The sequence below is a fragment of the Microcaecilia unicolor genome, chromosome 4, assembly GCF_901765095.1.
Source record: "Microcaecilia unicolor chromosome 4, aMicUni1.1, whole genome shotgun sequence".
NCBI classification, from domain to species: Eukaryota; Metazoa; Chordata; class Amphibia; order Gymnophiona; family Siphonopidae; genus Microcaecilia; species Microcaecilia unicolor.
This window is the reverse complement of record NC_044034.1, coordinates 318,105,881-318,129,096: the sequence shown is the minus strand read 5'-3', so window position 1 is coordinate 318,129,096 and position 23,216 is coordinate 318,105,881. Positions and strand designations below refer to the sequence as shown.

The window sequence follows — 23,216 nt, the reverse complement described above, 5'->3', positions numbered from 1 at the left end:
AGGCAGATTATTCTCACATCTGGGTGACATCGGATGGAGCCCAGTGCAGAATTCTAGCAGCGTCCCACCAAGCATGCGCTGGAATCATCCTGCCCGGGCCTTCAGTTAGGTGAAAAAGCAAAAAGCCTAAATTCAACTCCTAGGGGAGCTGGGAAGATATTTGAGAATAATCGGCCTGCTGTCCTCAGAGAACACCAGCTACAGGTAAGAATCTTTGCTTTCTCAGAGGACAAGCAGGCCTTATTCTCACATCTGGGAATCCCTAGCTACCAGGCTCACTGAAAACAAGAAATCTAGGATAACTGAGTCTTAAGTACATAAGTACATAGTGGAGTGGAGAAGTGGCCTAGTGGTTAGGGTGGTGGACTTTGGTCCTGGGGAACTGAGGAACTGAGTTCGATTCTCGGCACAGGCAGCTCCTTGAGACTCTGGGCAAGTCACTTAACCCTCCACTGCCCGCCGCATACAGCCTGAGTGGGAAAGTGCGGGGTACAAATGTAACAAAAATAAAAAAAATAAATAAATAAGCAACGCTACACTGGGAAAAGACCAAGGGTCCATCGAGCCCAGCATCCTGTCCACGACAGCGGCCAATCCAGGCCAAGGGCACCTGGCGAGCTTCCCAAACGTACATTCTATACATGTTATTCCTGGAATTGCGGATTTTTCCCAAGTCCGTTTATTAGTGGTTTATGGACTTGTCCTTTAGAAAACCGTCTAACCCCTTTACCACGTTCTCCGTCTTGAAACGTTGAGACTACAACGTCTATCAACCTAAAACTATATACATACTAGCTGTGTATGTGCAGCCTGGAACAGAATAAAACAGCCTAGGAGGATGGAGTTGGATTCTAGACACCAATTAAATTCTGCAGAAATGCCTATCTTACGTCAGGTGTCCTGATCCAAACCGTAGTGGGAAGTGACTATGTGGACTGAAGACAATGCTGCAGCCTTGCAAATCTCCCCTATGGAAGATGATCTCAAGTGGGCTACCGATGCAGCCATGGCTCTGATATTGTGAGCCTTGACATGAACCTCAAGTCAGCCCAGCATGGGCATAAGCAAAGGAGATGCAATCTGCTATCCAATTTGAAAGTGTATGTTTGCTGATGGCCACCCCCAACCTGCTGGGGTCAAAAGAAACAAAAATCTGGGTGGACTGTCTATGGGCTTGAATCTACTCCAGATAGAAGGCTAAGGCTCACCTGCAGCCTAATGTGTGCAGTACACTTTCGCCAGGATGGACGTGAGGTTTTGGGAAAAATACTGGCAGAAGATTGAACTCAGACACTACCTTAGGAAGGAACTTAGGGTGCATGCGGAGGACTACTCTGTTGTGATGAAATTTAGTATATGGTGGATGAGCTACCAGGGCCAGGAGCTCGCTAACTCTGTGGCTCAAGTGACTGCCACCAGAAACACAACTTTCCAGGTCAAAAACATCATGCTTGAGTTTCAGTAATGTCTTCTCTATGAGATGTATGGGAGGATACATATACAGAAGACCCTCCCCCACCAATGTAAGAGAAAGGCATCTGACCCCAGTCTGCCACGTGACCTGAGCCTGGAGCAGAACCGAGGGACTCTTTGTCGAGATGGGAGGAGAAGAGATCCACCAAGGGGGTGCCTCACTCTCGGAAGATCTTCCAGGCTACGCCCATATTTAGAGACCACTCATGAGGTTGCAATATCCTGCTCAATCTGTCTGACAGGCAGTTGGTTCTTGTTGGGTAGGTGTGGCGTAAGAGGGGGTTTTCAACCCTGTGAACTGTAATAATATTTTCATGGTGTATTTCTCTTGTTTGGCAAGCAGGTGGTGTTTGTTCTGTGTTTTAAAGCTGCTGCAGAGAAAGCAGTTGTCTTTTCAGTTTAGCCCCGTGGAAAGGCAACCTGGAATGCCATTGGCCAGATACTGCCAAAGTTTGCTCTGATTGGCCCTGGAGTTCAAATCCAGCCAGGGGGGTACTGGATTTTCCCCAGTCTCAGATAGGGAGTGCAGATGGTAAACATCTCTGCCCTGAGGCCCTGTTCAAGAACTGAGTAGTTTCCTGAAAACCCCTAGGTGCTACCCAGGTAGTGACAAAGTGTTTAGATAGTTTTAATATTGATCCTTATTGAATTACCTATTTGTTTGCTTTTCCATCTGTTTTATTTTGTTCACTGTTTCATTTATGTGATAAAAAACCCCATTAGTTTACTAGCTCTGATGTCTTGGGCTAAGATCCTGGTGGTTTGTGTGTGTTGGGTCTGTGAGTGCTTTCTAGAACTGTGGGACCCCTGGAAGTGTGGCCCCCAGTGTCCTAGAAATTATCAGGAAATAACTTTAGAGTGGGAGACTCACCCAGAGGCAAGCGGGACCCAATTGGTGGGAGGAGGGTGTCAGTATAGAGCACGTGCACAGGTGAAGGTGGGCCTGAGCAGTACTGGAGACAGACACTCCAAGTTGGCCGCAGAGTTAACCCCTGGTGGGTGCTAGGCATTCCGTGGCAGTAGGTAAGTGGCATAGAGGTCCATACCGTGAAGTAGAGCCCACTGCCACATGCTGTACCTAGGAGGTTCCTATGTACTCCAATTTACAAAATGGGTGTAAGTGGGACTAGGGGTAATTGATAAACCCCAGTAGCTCCAACACCTTGCAGACTCCTTGGCTCCTTCCTGAGATGTGCTCTTGACCAATCGTTCAGATAGGGAAACACATACGCTTCAAGTCTGCATAGATACGCTGTGACTGTCAGATACTTGGTGAAAACTCTGGGTGCAGACGCCAGGCCAAAAGGAAAAACGTGATATTGGTAGAGGCATTTCCCCACCTGAAATCTAAAATACTTCCTGCGACTTGGAAATATCGAAGTGTGGGTATAGGCATCCTTCAAGTCCAAAGAGTATAGCCAGTCATTTTCCTGAATTAGAGAAAGAAGGGTACCCAGGAAAAGCATCCTGAACTTTTCCTTGACTTGTTCAGGGCCCTTAGGACTAAGATGGACCAGTATCCTCCTGTTTTTTTAGTCACAAGAAGTACTTTGAATAGAATCCTTTCCCTTCTTCCCCTGGTGGTATGGGTTCGACTGTCGACTGCTCAGGCCTGTAGAAGGGCGTAGAGTTCCTCTGCAAGTACCTGCTTGTGCTGACAAATGATTAACGACGCTCTCGGTGGCCAATTTGGAGGTCTCCATAACCAATTCAGTGCGTACCCAAAACTGACTATTTGAAGAACCCACAGGTCAGAAGTTACAAGGGGCCACACCTGTGTTTGCAAAAAGATGAGCCTCCCCCCAACCGGGAAAGTTGTCAGGAATGGATACATTTTGTGTGGCCATACTCTGCTGGAGACAGCCAAACGCCCATGCCCAGCTTTGACTGGGGAGTTGGCTGGGACTTCTGAAGACAGGGTTGGCAAGGCCTGGGATGCTGGGCCTGAACTGCCTGAGTGGAATGAGCAGGAGGCGGGAACCTACACCTTAGTAGTAGGAATGTCTTGCTGAAGATGTAGATGGAGCATTCTGAGAAAGTGTGTGGATAGTACCCATATGTTTCTTTATGATGGCCTCTCCACTTTCCCTCCAAATAAGTTGTCCCCTCGGCAAGGCACATCCGACAACCTCTCGAGTCGCTGGTTCCAGGTCAGACACACAGCCATGAGTCTGCGCATCCCCACATCCATTCCAGAGACAACATCAAAAGTATCATAGGCGCTCCTGGCCAGAAAATGCCTACACTTCATCTGCTTGTTGGCCAGCTGGCAAAGCTCTGCTGCCTGCTGAAAAGGAAGCGAGTCTGCCAGAGATAGTGTACTGTTCACTAGAGACTCCAAGTATAGGTATGTGTAGAGCTGGTAGGATTGGATGTGGGCAACTAGCATCGGGGCCTGAAAAGTATTCCCCCCAAACAAAGCCAAGGCTTTGGCTTCCTGTAACAGGAGTGCCATGGCACGAGACAAGAGAACTTTTGGCACGTTTCAGCACGGATTCAACCACCATGGAGTTGTGCGGCAAATGTGCCTTCTCAAATCCGGAAGCATACGATACTGACCCCTTCCTTAGGAGAAGACTTATAGCCCAGGAAGGACATCTCTGCTCTGGGCTCATCCTACATCTCCAACTTAGATGGGACAGTCACAGCGCTCTCCCCACAAAACTGGTGAAAGAGTGCGTCTCAGTTGGAGATTTTCATCTCTTGAGGAGAGGGATCAGATGGAATTCCATAAGACTCTTGTAATGTGGATCCTCATCTGACTCCCATGAGCGGTGCCAATCTGACACTTCACCATACACAGGTGCACAACTCTGTACCGACCTCAGCCTGGTGGAACAATGTCCACGCTCTGAGGAAGCCCAAAGTTCAGCCCTACCATCAGACTCTGGGGAAGCTTCCTCCCCTGTAGAAGGGGGTACTGCCTGCCCTGACAGACGCCGACACCCTACAAGGCACCGGCACCGAAGATCTGGTCACCAGAATCTATGGAGCCTCAGAGGGCCTGGGGAATGCCGTGGAACTGCACAAAGGCAGGCATCAGCAAAGGAATGGGAGCCGGGGCAGAGGCAGCCTGAGAAGACATTGGTGCCAAACTGGCATCTCTTCCAAAGAGGGGGAGAACTCCTCCTGGCACTTCTTGGGTATTGGAGGTTCCAATATCCTGCTGCTCCCAGCACTGTGCGTCAAGGAAGTTTGATGCTTATGCTTCTTGGATGCCAAATCCATACGGGTCCTTGGATGCCAAGTCCTGGGGCCTGCTACCAGTTCCCGGTGTCAAGGCAGATGGAGACCCACTCTATGCTGGTGCACTCCCAATGGACACCGGTCAGCGCAGCGATGGAGGTCGATGCAGCCGGTGCCAAAGTCGATGGTCCAGCCTCCAAGAAGCCAAATAGATGCTCCATTTGAGCCAGACGCACCCACTAAGTTTTAACCTGCAGTTTTAAACAAAGATCACCCAAGGTACCCACTTCACTGTGCAGATCTGTGGCAGAAATTAAGCGTCTACATTTGGCGCACCTCTTGAAGACACTGGGGGGGGGGGGGGGGGGGGGGGGGGGTCTTAGCCACACTGAAAACTAAAGAAAACTTGGAAGAGAAAAAAAAAATCTAACAAAATACGAGTGACTAAGGGGAAAAAATAGAAGAACAAAAAATATACTTGAAAAATAAACAAAAACCGCACGTGAAGGAATAAACAAGCCTTAGTCAAAAAAAACAAGCGAGGAACGGAACACAGAAATGCATCTTCTTAGCTCCATGGAAAACAAAGACTGGAGGACCCATGCTCGCGCATTGGGCGGGAAGGCACCAGCGCATTGGGACACTACTAGAATTTTTTTTACTGTACTCAGTCAGCGTCCGCACCGGGCTCCTTCAGATAACATCACCCAGATGTGAGAATAAAGCAGCCTACTTGTCCTCAGAGAACTTAGAACAAAAATATTTTTAGTTCAAACATTTAGACTGATTGTCCAATCATTTGTATTAGCCAGATTTGACTACGGTAATCTGGCTCTAATTGGATGCTCAAAAAAAAAAATAAAAAAAATTTGAGAGACTATGGTAATGCAAAACATGGCAGTTAAGTTGATTTTCTGTCTATCCCGATATGATTCCGTAAAATATTATTTAAAACTACACTGTTGCCAACTAGGGAATGTATCCAGTTTAAGGTGAGCATAATGGTATTTAAAATCTTATCTGGTGTTGCACATATATGACCAACACAGAGGGGAATTTTCAATATGGCGTCTAAGTCGGACTTTGAAAGTCTTGCGCTAAACTTCCCAAATCTGAATAGCAAATATAACCATTTTCAAAAAAAAGAAAACGGTATTTTTCCCCTCCAAAATACCATTTTAAAGTTTAGTAGTTTGCACATTTATCTTTTTAGGCCATTTAACAAAAAACAAAAAACCCCATACACACAAGTTAAAAATGCACAAAAATCAAGCTACTGAGATGTAAGAGGCAGCAGCATTTTTTTTGCAGACTGGTCCCCCAGACATCTGAAGAGAGCAATGGGGCACCCTAGGGGGCTCTGCTGTGGACTTCAAATAAACGATCCCCTAGTACACATCTCACCATAGCTACCTTATCTCATCTGCCCAGCCCACCAAAACCCACCCCAAACCCACTACCCCCAACTGTACACCGCTACAATAGCCCTTATGGGTGAAGGTGTCACCTATATGTGGGTACAGTGTAACAGATAGGAGGAGATATGAGCCTGGGTCCACCTGTCTACAGTGCACTGCACCCACCACTACACTACTCCAGGGACCAGCATGCTGCTCTAATAGACCTGGATATAACATCTGAGGCTGTCAGAGGCTGGTCAGTACTATCTTTAGTCACATTTCTTGGGGGTGGGAGGGTTTACTTACCACTGCAGGAGTAATGGGGGTCCATCCCTGAATTCCTCCAGTGGTCATCTGGTCATTTAGGGAACCTTATGTCTTACTATAAAAATAGGTCTGGACCAAAACATTGCAAGTTTTCGCTATTCGAAATACCGATTTGGAAGTTTTGAGACGAAATTTGTCCAAATGCTGCTTTATGACACTTTTTGGACATCTTGCTCTTTCAAAAATGAACCTTAGTAACTTTGCTCCTAAACATAATGCATGTCTTTGTCTTTTCCTATTGCTGCATAATATTTTTCTGCATCACTCAGTTATCAAATGGCTTCAATATGGAACTCGCTCCCTTTGGCCTTGCGATGTTGCCAACATTATGTATTGTTTAGGAAGAATCTGAAAACTTTGCCATTTCCACAGAGTGCATCTCAGACCCACTGAGACTGAAGTGTACAAGTTTTATTTATTTATTATTGTTATTCCCAGATAAACTGGACCCGGTTTCTTTGATATTTGTAGCCTGCCTACAACTGAAAAGGTATTTGGCGGGTTGTAAGACATATTATATAACAACTAGTAAAAAAGGCCAGTTTCTGTCAGAAATGAAACGGGCGCTAGCAAGGCTTTCCTGGGAGTGTGTATGTTTGAGAGAGTGTATGTGAGAGTGACTGTGTGTGAGAGAGAGTGAATGTGCGTGTGTGTGTGAGAGAATGAGTGTGGGTGCGAGTTTGGGTGTGACAGTGTGTGTGGGTGAGAATGAGTGTGTGCAAGTGTGTATGTGATCCTGGTTTCTGCATTGAGGGGGTTTTCCTGGGAGGCTGGCTGTGCCAGGCTATTTGCCATCTGTGCCGTGAGGTCCCTGAGCTATCGTGATGGAGGCTGTCACACTTTCTATACCTCTGTATGATGTACATAGCTTCCTGCTGTTTCCCTCTGTGTGAGACAGAGGTACCTGGGTTCTGTGTAGAAATGATTCTTCAGTGTTTGTGTGAGTCTCTGTGGCAATGGGCTGTCGCTTCCTGCGTGTCTCTGTAGATTCCCCGCCTTCACAGTTCCTCCATGCTGTCTGGCAAGCTGCGTTCCCTGTGGGCACTGTTGATGAGCGGCATGGCGATTGTTTGGGAGGTATGTGCTTGTGGGGGGAGGTGGTGGGCGATGCGCCGAGGAGGGGGGCAGGGCCTACTCGTCGACATGCGCGCGTCGCGTTTTTTTTTGTACTCCTGCTCCTCCCCGTGTCCGTGGTGGTGCTCCCCCCTCCCCCTGCGTTGGTCGCAGTTTTGTGTGCCTTCTGCCTTTCCTGCCCTGGCGTCGACGTCTGTCCATGCAACTTGTGGCTTCTGCCTTCCCGGCCCCGCCGGCGACATCATCGCGAGAGGCGGGGTTGGATCACCCGAGCTGCCAGTAGAGCGTTTCTCTTGTGGAGTGTAAAAGTAATCCTCTCCACATTGTCGCCCATCCAGAAGGCTCGTCTAATGATGGTATTTCACCGCGCCTTCTAGGGGAGGTTCGCCCATTGACGACCTGCCTAACATGCGGCTCAGCCAATGGCGGGAGAGGACGTGCCGTAGACGTAATCGCGAGAGGTGGAGGGACGCGAGGGCGGAGCTACAGGCAACAGGCCAAACCGGATATGTCGGGCGCCTCAAGATCCGGCTTGAGGCTTCAATGGAACGTTGGAGGTGCCTTTTACATATATATATATATATATATATATATATATATATATATATATATATATACACACACATACATCCAAATCTGAAATTTAACACCAACCTGCCAGCCCTTCATGATACGTTAAAGATTATATTAAATCAACAGAATTGCAGAACATACGAGGAAAAGAGGCAGCGCTGTGGGTTAAATCTGGAAAGAGGAAATGGAACACCTATTTAAAACTCATATGATATACAGATCTCCTTCTTAGGCAGAAGTGGTCACAGGTTTGAAGACATTCACAATATTGCTATGAAAAGGGAACTACCGCTCAAAAGTGATTTCCAATATGCCAGATGTTGATTTGGACATCCCTGCTGTGGCATCAGCTAGAAGTAGGGAGAACTAGACACCTTACAAGGAGAACTGTTCTAGCAACTAGTAATGGACTAAGTGGGAGAGGACCATACTGGACCTGGTGCTTAGAAATGGGGCGAACCCCTGCTAAGGATCAGATGCCACTACTCGTGTCTCGGGGGTGGGGGTGGTAGCAAATTATGGTGAATTACGCGATTATGTGTACCCTGAATTATGCAGGAAATTAACACATGCACATCATCACATAATTCTCTGGGGTGTAATTAGGTACTTGAGGGTTGAAATTTCAGCAGTATTATATGAAGCTGCATCAGTTAAACAGAAAATAGGTCTTACCTGCTTAAGGCCCCTATGCTCAAAGTAAACACGTGCACTAGAAGCCTTTAGCACTGAACTAAAGGCACTTAGCACTGAACCGGCATTTACTAGCGCACTAATGCTCAGAACTGATAAGCGCGTGAACCAAAGAGCTCGCCTGTCCACAATGCAAAGGGCATTCAAATGTATTCCTAAGCATGCTGAGTTGATTCCCTATTCTTCTCAAATGCTTATAGGACAGTGCGCCGCACAAGGATGCTCCTTCCGCTGTAAACGCTATGCCAGCTGGCATTAGGGTGTCTCAGGTACCCAACCGTTTGGAATCTGGCAGATAGGCAGGGTTTCCTCAAGGTTTGGGACCCAGCACAGGTCGCTCAAGCTGAAATAATATGGTTCCTGTCATATCCTCTGAAAACTCATTTAAATGCATACCAGCCTCCTAAAAAATATTAACACATCCAGATAATCCCTGAATCCCCACCAATCTCCCTGCGGGCTTCTCCCACCAACTGGCAAGCAACTAGCCTCCAATTCTGCAGCAGCACTTCCCCAACCCATGCACAGGAATTGCTGGCTCCAGCTACAACTTTTTTTTTTTTTTTTTTAATATATTCTCATTAACACCATCTCCTCTTTACTGCTGGGCAACCAGCACTTCCTCCTTCCCCCTCCCAGTGTTCTAGGCATGTGCTTAAGAGTTATGCTTAACGCCAAACTCTTGAGCGCATGTGAGACACTACCCTCCCACCGAACTCCCTAATACTCAACGCTATATTTGCATCTCATTAGCATTGAACATTAGGGAGTTTAGGGAGTTGTTCTGATGCGTTCAGTACAAGGACCAAATTTTCTTTCCTTTAGTCCCACCAGATCAGTCCAGAAGTTACAGGTCAGCAGGTGGAGATAGAAATAACACACAGATGTGTGCTCTGCTCTATAAGGACAGTATGCAGCTCCACCACGTCAGTATTTAATTAACAAAGCAGTGGAAACCCATGAATATCAGTAAAACCAGAACAGTCTCATTTAAGTAAACTTTCACAAGTACCATGCTTACAGCGATAACTGGAAAGAGCTCTTAAGAGAAGAGCTTAACGTGTTAAAAAAAAAAAACCTGTCAAACCACTAAAGAATTCAGTCTCATCTCTCTCAAGCATAGGCAGGTTTTTGAACTGATCTTGTGGGACTATAGAATTAGCAGGAAGGACCCAATTTCTCCTTCCTTAGCACCCTGTCCCAGATCAGTCCAGAAATTGTGGGATGTAGCAAAGCAATACTTAAGAGGGGTGGGATATAGAGACCCCCGTCTCAATCACTGAAGCAACAAAGGCTACTTCTTTCCTTGCTGTGACATCCAAGCGATAAATGTTTAGAGAACATGTGGAGAGAAGCATGTGTCACCACTCTACAAATGTCCAATGGAGAAAATGCCTTGAGCTCCTCCCAAGAAATGGCTATTCCCCTAATAGAATGTGCCCTTAGGGATTGGAGGAGGAGGGGTTTGAATGCCAGGATATACACTGAAGATCTCTTTAAACTATCCAACGATGGTTACCTTAGAGGCAGCCTCTAATGTCCTGGATGAACCGAAAAATACAAAAAAGTTGTCTGACTTCCCGGAACTTGTTAGTCACTTCTAGATATCTGATTAGAAGTCTGCAAACATCCAAAAACATAAAAGTAGGAAACTTTATGACCAAAGGAAAGTCCAGTAGTTGGTTCAAATAAAATGGAGCAACTACCTTCAGGACGAAATAGGGCACAAGAAAACCTGAAGCTCCAAAACCCGAGCTGATGTAATGGCTACTAAGACAACTGTTTAAAGGGCAAGATCTTTAAGAATTGTCTTGCAAAGAGGTTCAAATGGAGTGCTTTGATAATCAAATATTGGACTAATTGGAGGACAGAGGCGGGTAATATCTTTTAGAAAATTTATGACAACATTAGTAGTTGTTCCTCAAAAACAGGCTAAGGCTGTGACATGTACCTTCTGGAAACCCAAAGCCAAGCCCTTGAAAAGGCCATCTTGCAGGAATGTTAAAACGAGAAATATTGACACTTGCTAGGGAAAAACTGCTCTCTCAACACCAATCCTCAAAGGTTTGGCAGATCTTTGTGTACACTGCAAAAAGCTAGAACATTTCTTGGCTTGCAGCAGAACTATAATTACCTCCTCTAAGTATCCCCACATCTCAACTTAGGCTGATTAAAGGCCAAGCTGTAAGACCAAAGGGGGACAGATCTTCTATGAGACTCCGTCCCCGATAAAGGAGCCCTGCAAACAGAGGAAGATATTAACACCTGACCTACTCAAAGCTGAATCAGACAGGCGTACCACAATCTTCTGAGCCAGTCTGAAGCCACCAATGTCACCTGGCTCAGATGAGACAAGATCCTTCAGAGTACACAGCATATCATGGACCACTGTGGAAACATGTAAAATGTTCACTGGCCACCCCAAACCAAAGCAGATATTTCCACTCCTTACCTCCCTTATGCAAACTGAAGAAGTGATCTAATTTACAATCCAATTTGATCAAGGATCAGCTGACCCATTTCTCCACGAGGTCAAAGGCTCTGCGATACAACTCCCATTCTATGGAGTTCAGAGAATGCTCAGAAAATCTACTTAAAGATTTTGCTTCTTGGCAATGTTTTTAGCCAAGGTTGTCAGAATCTGTTTCACATAGCAAAACAGGAGGCAAGTTTCTTGAACCAGATTGGGGGGGGGGGGGGGGGGGGGGAACACTTTATGCTCTCATGCCATGGCATTTTTTGGGGACAGACAGGTCTAGTACTTCTCAGACAGTGCCCTGCAAATTGCTCTCCGCTCCAGGCAACTGAGCGGCCAGGATGCTCTGTTGGTGACCACTTTCCATGCGCCAGATGGTTTTGACAATGGGCTTCCCAACTGAACAGGCATCTGATGTGACCACTATCCACTTGGTAATCACCAAGGGCACTCCCTTGCAGAGGTTGTGCCACTGCAAACATCATCTCATGCTGCACCGAGCTTGAAGAGCTCATGAAAGGTGATAACTAATCCTGAGACACTGGGGACCAATGACCTAGGGAAGATGACTGAAGTTGTCCAATGAGAGCTCTCATCCAAGGCACCACATCTAAGGTTGCCACCATCAATCCCAAAACTGACATATAGTCCCAGGCTGTCAGAGAATGGACCTGCAGAATAGGCTCGATCAAAGAATGTAATTTATGAATTCTGTGCTCTGGAACACCTTGCCTTCTGATACCCAGGAAGGTAAAGGTGTTCCAGAGCACAGAATTCAAAAGCGGACCCCCAAATACTCCAGGCCCTGTAAGGGTAACACATCACTAATTGTATCTGTTATCCTGTAATGTTACTGTCATAATAAAACTATGTAAGCCACATTGAGCCTGCAAATAGGTGGGATAATGTGGGATACAAATACAATAAATAAAAAATAAATTAATTAATTAATTAGAGAGGGTTGAGGAGTACCGGGCTTTCAGAAATACAAGCCCTAAGCTGTGCGGTTTAATATTGTACCATAAGTGAGAAGTCTTGCAAAGCTTTGAGTCTAACTTGAGCAGGAGTTCATCCAGCAGATACGAGAAATTCTCAGCCCTAGCAGAAATGCAAAAAATACCCTATCAGTATTCTTCTTAAAGATATGGAAACTAAAAACTGTGGTCTGTGGTGGTAAAGCAGAGGGGTGTATCAGTTTCCAGAAGGATTTGTATGCCTTACTTTGACAGAACTGATTGTTTCAGAAGGATAAAATTCCTGAAGTTTTAACATGTAGAAGGAAAGTTTCGGCTTATTCCTAAAGAATATTTTGTATCCATACAGGTTAGGTCTATCCTAAATACTAAAGGGATCAAAGAGGATCTATCAAAGGCTCTCTCACTGTTCAAAAAAATTTAGAAGAGAAGCTGGGATACACAATTGATCTTGAGATTCTCAGATTAACTCTTCCCAGGTTGCTAAATTTAAACAAAATCAGCCTATAAGATTTGAGCCTTCGCTTTGGGGATAAACAATGGAATGAAATCCATCACAGTATGAACAAAGTGACTGTGGCAGCCAATTTGGTTGAGAATGCCTATAAAATTACCTAGGCATATACAGGTTGCAAAAGTTTGGACCATTTTTCAGGTCAAAAGTTGCTGGTTTTTTTTTTTTTTTTTGGGGGGGGGGGGGGGGCACCTATACACAATTCTACTTATCTTTCCTACCCACCCACACTGATCCCAGCAGCTCCTCTTCCCTCTAACATCCCCTTGGACAGTGTTTTTCAATGATGCATTTCCTGTTGAGCAGAGGGTAGGACGTGGCACCACACACGAGCACAGGCCTGTAAAGAAAGCCCCAAGCTGACTTTGCTTGTGACTACTGCCTGCAGGACTAGGGGAGACCCTATGGGTATAGAGAGGAGAAGGGGGGTACGCTAGAACCAGTGTGGGTGGGTATGAAAGGGAAGGGAAATGCTGGATAGAAAGAGTGCCCAATATGCAAGTTATTAAATGGACATAGCAATTAAGGTGGAAAGTAGAGATACAACTGTATGTGAAAGCGATGTATAAGCGAGTGCGACTGTGTATGTTGGTACTGAGGAGTTAATTTAATTATGAATGCCTTGGATTACAAATAAAGTTTTAAGATCCAACTCAGTAAACACCCTACACAGAAGATGCAGATGTAAGGATGATAGTGAAGAACACTCTAATCCAAGGCATACAAACTAAACATAGTAAACATAGTAGATGACGGCAGAAAAAGACCTGCACGGTCCATCCAGTCTGCCCAAGAAGATAAATTCATATGTGCTACTTTTTTATTTGTACTGATCTCTTCAGTGCACAGACCGTATAAGTCTGCCCAGCACTATCCCCGCCTCCAACTACCAGTCCCGCCTCCCACCACCGGCTCTGGCACAGACCGTATAAGTCTTCCCAGCACTATCCCCGCCGCCCAACCACCAGCCCTAGCACAGACCGTATAAGTCTGCCCAGCACTATCCCCGCCGCCCAACCACCAGCTCTGGCACAGACCGTATAAGTCTGCCCAGCACTATCCCTGCCTCCTACCACCGGCTCTGGCACAGACCGTATAAGTCTGCCCAGCACTATCCCTGCCTCCCACCACCGGCTCTGGCACAGACTGTATAAGTCTGCCCAGCACTATCCCTGCCTCCCACCACCGGCTCTGGCACAGACTGTATAAGTCTTCCCAGCACTATCCCCGCCGCCCAACCACCAGCCCTGGCACAGACCGTATAAGTCTGCCCAGCACTATCCCCGCCGCCCAACCACCAGCCCCGGCACAGACTGTATAAGTCTGCCCAGCACTAGCCCCGCCTCCCAACCACCAGCTCTGCCACCCATTCTAGGCTAAGCTCCTGAGGATCCCTTCCTTCTGCACAGGATTCCTTTATGTTTATCCCACACGTTTGAATTCCGTTACCGTTTTCATCTCCACCTCCCCCCGCGGGAGGGCATTCCAAGCATCCACCACCCTCTCCGTGAAAAAATACTTCCTGACATTCTTCTTGAGTCTGCCCCCCTTCAATCTCATTTCATGCCCTCTCATTCTACCGCCTTCCCATCTCCGGAAAAGGTTTGTTTGCGGATTAATACCTTTCAAATATTTGAATGTCTGTATCATATCACCCCTGTTTCTTCTTTCCTCCAGGGTATACATGTTCAGGTCCGCAAGTCTCTCCTCATACGTCTTGTAACGCAAATCCCATACCATCCTCATAGCTTTTCTTTGCACCGCTTCAATTCTTTTTCCATCCTTAGCAAGATACGGCCTCCAAAACTAAACAATACTCCAGGTGGGGCATCACCAACGACTTGTACAGGGGCATCAACACCTCTTTTCTTCTGCTGGTCACACCTCTCTCTATACAGCCTAGTAACCTTCTAGCTACGGCCACCGCCTTGTCACATGTTTCATCGCCTTCAGATCCTCAGATACTATGACCCCAAGATCCCTCTCCCCATCCGTAACTAGCAGACTCTCACCGCCTAACACATACGCCTCTCTTGAATTTCTACTCCCTAAGTGCATCACTTTGCATTTCTTCGTATTGAATTTTAATTGCCAAACCTTAGACCATTCTTCTAGCTTTTTCTAGAATCACCTTCTCCGAATCTCCCTTTTATAAAATGATTAGAATTATTTCAAAATCCCTGAACCCAATGTTGCAGAATTTCAGTTCACACTGCAGCTAGTGCTGCAACAACCAACTTCCTGCACGAGATCTTCTGGCCTTCCTCATCCATAGGTACAACAGAAATGTCTTAGCAAAGCAGGCCAAGTGTTATGTATCTAACTGTACTACACATGAAAAAGTCCAAAGAGAATGAACTACTTAAACTACTCACTTGAAATGGTTTTTCACCTTACTATTTTAGATTTCACTGAATTTATAAAAAGACCTGTGCCAAACAACTTTAGGTGGTCAAATTATTCAATGGGTAAGCTAAACATAAATCAGCTACACACCAAGTGACAACTGATGGAGCCAGATGTCCAACTGCTGTCTATGCTCAGTAAGTGAAATGCTTACTGGACATGTGGGGAAGTTCACACACAGCAGCTGATACTCTGTTTATTAACCTTTTGGTCCCTGTACAAGTCACATAGATTTATTTATTTTATTTTTTTATCTTGCGTTTTTAATCCCTTCATATATAACAATGCTGCACACCTGTTAATAGGCATTTTCCTTACACAGCAGCATTAAATAGGCAAACAAATAGGTGATGCTATCCGATGGCCCAGGAACAGAACTGCTCTCCCAGAATCAACACTAATTCAAAGTAGTCTCCTCAGTTCATTCCAAAGCTCAAGTATTTAGGCAACTTTTGGGGAGGTGGGAGGAACTGTGTGCAAGAGCCTATTTACAGTCCAAAGTGCAGAGGGCCTTTTCATGAGAGTTGTGGTTTTGGACAAAAGGTAGAAGTACTTGCTCCTGTGGCACGGTGTCAATTCTTAGGTTAAAAAAATAAATTGGATTCAAAGCAACCTTGTTCTAGTGAAATTGTGAGTAGAGTTCATAGGTTACCAATACCATATCTAAGTAAATTACTATTTCACTCACTATTTCAGACAAGGTGACTGCAACTAGAGTGCCTTCCATACAAGGAACTTCAGAGATTATGACTCCAATGGTTCAAAATGCAGCTTCAGAGGCAAAGGAGAAATTAGATCTTACCTGCTAATTTGCTTTCCTTTAGTCCCTCCGGACCGGACCAAGATTGGACTGATGGGTTGTGCTCACCTACCAGCAGGTGGAGACTGAGAAAAAACTCTGACTCTAGAGAGCCAATAGGAGCCCTGGCCATGTGACCTTAGCCTCAGTATTTGAATAACAAAGCAGGAAAGAAAGAAAGACCTTCTGTGCCGTATGGAATCCTAGCAGCCACAAAGCACTCGGCAATGCCAAGTATCAGAGCTCACCAGCAACTCTCACCAGAGAAGTGGTATGGCCCGATATGTATTACAGCTCACCAGCAACTCTCACTAGAGAAGTGGTATGGCTCACTTGTACTATAGCTCACCAGCAACTCTCACCAGAGAAGCAATATGGCTCACATGTAATATAGCTCACCAGCAACTCTCCCCAGAGAAGTGGTATGGCTCACATATAATATAGCTCACCCGCAACTCTCACCAGAGAAGTGGTATGGCTCACTTGTCTTATAGCTCACCAGCAACTCTCACCAGAGAAGTGGTATGGCCCACTTAAGATTTTATATATATTCCATCAACTGAGCTTACCAGCAACTCTCACCAGAAAAGTGGTAAATCATATTTAAGGTTTTATAGATATTCCAGCAACTGAGCTCAGCCACAACTCTCACCAGAGAAGTGGTATGGCGTATTTAAGGTTTTATAGATAGATTCCAGCAATTGAGCTCACCAGCAACCACCAGAGAAGTGGTATAGACCACGTAAAGTTCTGTATATATATAGTATTGTTCCACGAATCGTAAAGGAATGAATACACTTCCTACTGAATACACTTCCTACTCAATAAAAGAAGCTAAAGAGTAGAGAGAACATGGGAGGGGCCTGGTCCGGTCCGGAGGGACTAAAGAAAAGCAAATTAGCAGGTAAGATCTAATTTCTCCTTCCTTAGCGTCCCTCCGGACCGGACCAGGATTGGACTGATGGGAAGTACCAAAGCAGTAATCTGAAGGGAGGGACCCTATGAAAACTGCAGAGAAATGTCCATGCTGCATAGGCCACCTGGCGACAACTAACATGTAGTGTGTCCCAATGAGCAAAATAAAATGAAACTAGGACTAAGTTGCCAACTTACCAATGTGCACCGAGAGCACCAAAAATCGCCGTAGTAAGAATAGAGCCCGCTTCTGAAGTTGTGGAATATGTTGTAATACGCTGTGGAACTGCCCTCTCAGCGAGAAGAGAAATAGACATTCTCATTTCCTTGATCCTTCGCGATATAGCGGGTTAGAAACAAAGAAAAACTTTTACGCCTACTGGCTAGAAGGACAAAACCAATAAGAAAAAACCGATTGGGAAAGGTGAAAACTTTAAACTACAGCAGACCGAAAAGAAGTTACCAACCGTAGAAGTATTCCACACATAGATCTACTTGCTGCAATGGCTACTGGGAAACACTGCTTGAAGAGGAAAACTTTATAGAAAAAGTTATGGCTACTAGAAAACAGAACTTTAAGAGTCTGTTCACCTGGTTCACCTAGCTGGTGGACGAAGCGGGAGGTACAGGTGCAGGACTCCTTTAAGAAACCGCTTTGACAGTGGATGCTGCATAAGCGTGCGGTTGTCAACAGTATCATGCATCACTGATAGAGCTGCCAAATGAACTCTAATGGATGAGTAAGACAGACAAGATTTCGCAAGATGCAGAAGATATTCCAAAACATGCAAAATGGATACTGTTTGTGGAATGAAGTGGCAAGAGGAGTACCACAGAGTGAACCGTCGCCACTTTGATTCATAGGACTTTAATGTAGATTTCTGTCTGGAAGCAATTAAAACTTGAAGTACTTCCTGCGAAAATATCAAAGATGTTGCAGACCCAGTAACCACGCCATAAGTTTGAGTGACTGGGGGTCCGGATGTAGAAGGGTGCCTTGGTTCTGCGTAAACACCTAGTGAGATGATGGAAGAAACGCATAAAGAAGGCTGAAAAACCCCTGCTGGACATTGGCATCTGTCCCTGTCTCCGTCAAGACTGTTGCTGAACGGAAGAAGCAAGAAATGTTCATGAGCCTGAAGGCAAAAAGAGATAGCCCTGAAGTGTCGCAGTGAGGAAGTAAGGCTGAAAAAATGAGAGTCCATTCACCTAAATGCAGGGTGACAACTAAGAAAAAATGAGTACAAACTCAAGAGTATACTCTTAACTCCTCCTTGGCAGATGACATAACCCATTGCCATGGCAAGGACCAACATAGCTCTCTCCGCCTTGTTTGTCAGTAGGGAAAACAAAATTCACCCGAAGGTAAAACGAATTGCTGAGGTCCCCCAGAAAAAAAATATATACAAACAAGCTTCTGCCAAAAAGTGTACTGCACGAAGCATCCCAATGACAGAACTAAGGTTCTTGAGATAACTAGATGACACTTAAATAGCGCGATTGATGACCCTGAGATTCGCAATAGGATGAAGGAAAATTCCTTCTTGGGCATTAGAAAGTAAAATTGCATTCTGCAGAATAGAGCGAGGAAATGGCCGAAGGCCCAAGGTCACCAAGAAAAATATAAACTGGGATGTTTGCAGAGGAGACAAAAGACTGTGCGCCAACCTGACTAAACAAAGCGAAAATCAGAGATATCTGATGAGAGATCAAATGAGAGATCAAATGAGAGGCCTGGCTACAATCACCACCCAATCTAGAGACTGTAAGAAATGCAACACCCGGTGCGTGACCTGAGAACTCTGCTGATAAGACTTTCTCCAATTAGGCAGTCGTCTAGGTAAGAATGAAATGACCCTAAGAGCGCAATGAACATCCTCTTAGATCTATAAAAGAACGGAAGAGAGAGTACTGCTGAAAATGACCGGTTAATGCATAAGCAAAAAACTAGCCATTCTCTGGATCCTGAGGAGAAGAGGAAGGGTGACCAAGGACACCAGTTAAATAGGGCTACAAACTCCAACCCTATCTCTATGGCGTTCCATAGTTGGGTAAGTTCTGAATATAGAAAGTTCTGAATATAGGAGTCCACCAGCTATGGTAGTACGCTCCGGACAGAAATAAATTGTCCCAGTATGAACGTCTGATTCACCGGCCTGTAATTTCTTGGATCTCCCTAATCCACATACCACTAATCCACGTACCACGGTCATGCGTCCTCCCTCACTGAGATGTAGATTGTAAGCTCCTTTGAGCAGGGAACGTCCTTCTTTGTTAATTTGTACAGCGCTGCGTAACCCTAGTAGCGCTCTAGAAATGTTAAGTAGTAGTAGTAGTACCAGACTCACACCCAATAGATATGAATATTGAGCTTGTTTCAGGTTAAAACACCGAACCTAGGCCCAGGGTCCCCGGTGTTCCTAGTGGTGAACAGCCATGGCAAATATTGTATGCGTTAGTTTGCAGAATTACTGCAAGGCCTTGCTTTTGGAGCAGAGATTTCTGTTCGATACTCTCGTGAGAGGTTTTTTTTTTTTTGTTTGTTTTTTTTTGTTTGTTTTTTTCTTTAATGCTGTTCTGGCTGTAGAAAGGTGGACATTTGAGCTTCCCCAGAATGGCAAAACTTATGTACCTATGCCCATTAGATATGAATGCTGGACTTGATGGACTTTAGGCCTTACCCAGCATAACCATACTTATGTACCTATGGTATAAATACACAGGAAGTGAGTGAATCCCCTTCCAATTGAAAGAACACTCTGGAGTGAAGGCGCATAGAATGAAAATGAAAAAGGACAAACTTGGAAATTACCTGTAACGAAAAAAGTGAAGTTGTGCCACAGCCACTTGGTGAAGGCAGTGTAGACAAGACTGTATCTGAATTCAAGAAAGCTTGATATAACATCAGGTCTCTAAGGAAGAGGAAGAGATAGCAGATGGTATGTATAGGCATACTGGACCAAACCAGGATGTTTATAATCTGCCAATGCTGAACTGATAGAGTAGAGACAAACACGAGTAGATGGTTTGAGGACCGTCCACTATCTTTAAGTGAAAGGATGACTTTATTCTCTAAGTGACCATATGTCCTGTAAAAACCAGAAGAAAGCTAAAATGAAATATGAGAGGCTTCAAGGCAGTTGGAAAAGAAGGGAAGACATGAATAAAGCATGCCTGCTAAGGCAGCTGAGTGACTGGGAGCTTGGTAGACAGGACTGTCCCTCAGAGAATATGAAAGAGCTGATATATCCCCATGGCATCTGAACAATATACTGTATGCCTCTAGAGAAGGCTTCTTAAAGTCGGAAAAAGAAAACACTGTATAACACTACAGCCATTGAGAGTGTCTGTTAAGTTCTTAAAACACTATATAACATCATAGGCATGGAGTAAAATGCTTGAAAGGAACTAAGATATTATGGTCAGAATTGCAAAGTACCAATCAATTGACTCTTAGGCAATGTAGTCCTATTCACCAGGGAATGAGAAAGACAGAAATTTACTCTATGCCTATAGAGAAAGTTTCTAAAGTTCTTAAAACACTGTATAATACTACAGCTATTGAGGAAAATGCTTGAAATGAATTATGATATTATGATAAGATGTAGATTTTCCACCAGGCAATGAAAAATGACTGAGCACCAGAAAAAACTAGTGTTAACAGCCCCGTGATACATAGAAATTTAAAACAAGAAAAGCTTGTTATATATCCATATATGAAAGGAGCCCCCTTTCAACCAAATATTGCCTGCTGATGTGAAGAGCATTTTAGAATACGCCGTTCAGCACATACAAAAGTGTACACATCTTGGAGCCGAACTGCTCTATGAACTGCAGCCTTACCTTCAGCAGAGAGATCCCCGACTGATAAGATGGAGGGAGAAACAAAATGGCCGCCGTTCGCTCCACTGGCCCTGTGGCGATCGTCGACAGCGCGCCCGACACCTCCGAACAAGCGGAGCCCAGTGGAACGGCGAAGAAACAACAGCCGGCGAAAAAGGCAGCACCGAAAAACTGGAGGCAGCACCGGACCCGAAGAAACCTTGAAGGGAGAGCAAAATTTACACGTTCCGGCTGCGTGAACTGCGCGACGCTGACCGACAGCAGCTGTTTGAACTTTTAAGCCATATCGGAAAAAACAGGTGGCCGCGCTTACACGGTTCGCACCTTTCTTTTTTTTTTTTTTTCATTTGTTTAAACTGCCGCCGCCAAAACGCAAGAAAATGGAGGAAATTAAATCTGACGAGAAAAATCGCTGTTTAAAGTCACAGATACTGAATTATTTTCTTCTGTTTGTTTTTTTTTTTTTTTATAACCCCTCAATCATAATAAAACACTGGAGCTGCCTGCTCGTTAGAAGTCTGGGGAAAGAAAGGCTGCTTCTTTGAATTTCCTTTTATTTGATTTAATTCTTTTAAAGCAGCTACCTGTTAAAAGTGGCTGCCTCTCCCAAAGACGGTACACCTTTCCAGAGAAAGGGACGGCCCTTCCCTGCTAAGCCAGGGAGATGGGGAGGAAGGGGGGTGGACTCGAGACACCCGAGTTTAACACCCCCGAGGCTGTCAAAGAAAGAAGAGAAAGGAAACCCTGTCAAGCCTCTAAATAAGATTCCAGGCACAGAAGAATTATCACAAATATCTGTAATATCTAAAGAGAAAAGGAGAGAGACTAATGGGCTCACTTCCTACCTGCTGGGAGACTGAGAAAATACTGAGGCTAAGGTCACATGGCCAGGGCTCCTATTGGCTCTCTAGAGTCAGAGTTTTTTCTCAGTCTCCACCTGCTGGTAGGTGAGCACAACCCATCAGTCCAATCCTGGTCCGGTCCGGAGGGACGCTAAGGAAGTTGGTATTTTTGTGAAGAAATCTGTTGAGGTCTTTAAGGTCTAGAATGGGGCGTAAGCCGTCTTTTTTGGAATTAGAAAATAGTATGGAAACCTCAATGGTGTCAGGACAGGTTCTATGGTATTGGTTTGTAGCAGAAGAGAAACCACCTTTACCCACAGGCTGGTAGGTGAGGGGCTAAGTCTAAAGACAGATCTGGAAATAGCCCAAGAAAACTCAGACGCCTGTTTCGATTATATTCCAGACCCTGGCTTTGCCAAGATGGATATGCATTCTGGAGGATTTGTGGCTGCTAACAGAGATGATAGTCAAAAAGGAGGCTGTTGTCCAGAAGGCAACAAAACAGCAGAGAGGTGTTGAAAGAAGGAGCAGTGGTCACTGATATCTACTGTTGCCTTCACCTTACCTCCAAATAGGAAGCCTCTTGTAAAAGAAGCACCTAACTTAAGGGTACATTCTCAAACAAGCCAGGGAAGCTCACAGACAAGCCACATATCTGGACGTGACTGCAGAAGAAAAAGTTCTAGACAAGGTCTCAAAGATGTTAAAGGCAGTACATGTAAGATACATGCCATGCTCATCCACCTGGGTTAGTATGGCAACTAACTGAATGAGCTTGCGATGAGAGGGTCAGGGAAAAAATTTGGACTTTCTGAAAACATGCATTTACTGAACCACTTAGCTGATGAGCTACTAAGTGGGATTAGAGTATGCTTCCCCGAAAAACCTTTGGGCCTAAATAGTAACATTTGTGGAACCTTCACTCTTTGTTCAATATATATTTCACTTTAAGAAAACTGTCAAAGACTTGGACACCTCCAAGACGTTCACAAAAGTTCCCAGATCTTGCTGGTACACATCTGCGATCCAATTTTAAACTATAGTCTCACAGTCATTTAATAAAGAGCAAAGAGTTAAGGCATGCAATATAATTAACTTTTTTTTAATAAATTTGTTGTGTCACTTAAAACACTAGATTGGAAGTTTACACTAACTGTAAGCTACAAAATCCCCACAACCAATGGCCATGTCTGCACTACTTACCCACTTATTGAAGAAAGAAACAAAGCCATATCCCTTTGATTTTCCTGTTGCCATATCTTTGACCACACGTGCATCTCTAAAACATAAAACAAAAGTTCCATCAGTTTAGCACATGCCATCTTTTAATAAATAATGAAAATGCAAGTCACACACCCACACACGTATGCACAGAGCACTCCATTTCAAATCTCACCTTCGCTAAAGTGAACCTTTCAATGCACTTGCAAAGATATTAATGCTAATTTAGACTCAAGATAATCTTACTATTAATTTTGTTACTAGTTAAAAGATCAATATGATGATGTAAACATGCAAATCAATAGTTTCTAGAACATTTATGTATTTATCTGTATATTCTAAAATATTTTACTATGGTTGGTTTCCCAGTGCAAAACTCTATAGAAATGATAATCTGAGCATGGTCAAAGTGGCTATTCAAACATACTATCTAGGCCACTTACAGCTAACGAATTATAGGAATGGCACTCTTTAACCATGCAATTTATAGCTTGCTCTTT

General features: G+C 44.7%; 1 protein-coding gene across 1 annotated transcript in view; it reads right to left on the bottom strand.

The window, feature by feature from the left end:
• Window positions 1-23,216, bottom strand: part of TIA1 (TIA1 cytotoxic granule associated RNA binding protein) — a 104,766-nt gene that overhangs the window by 47,080 nt on the left and 34,470 nt on the right. Inside the window, 1 exon segment of the mRNA XM_030201899.1 lies at window positions 22,699-22,774. Within this exon segment, the coding sequence (XP_030057759.1) occupies window positions 22,699-22,774 (76 nt within the window).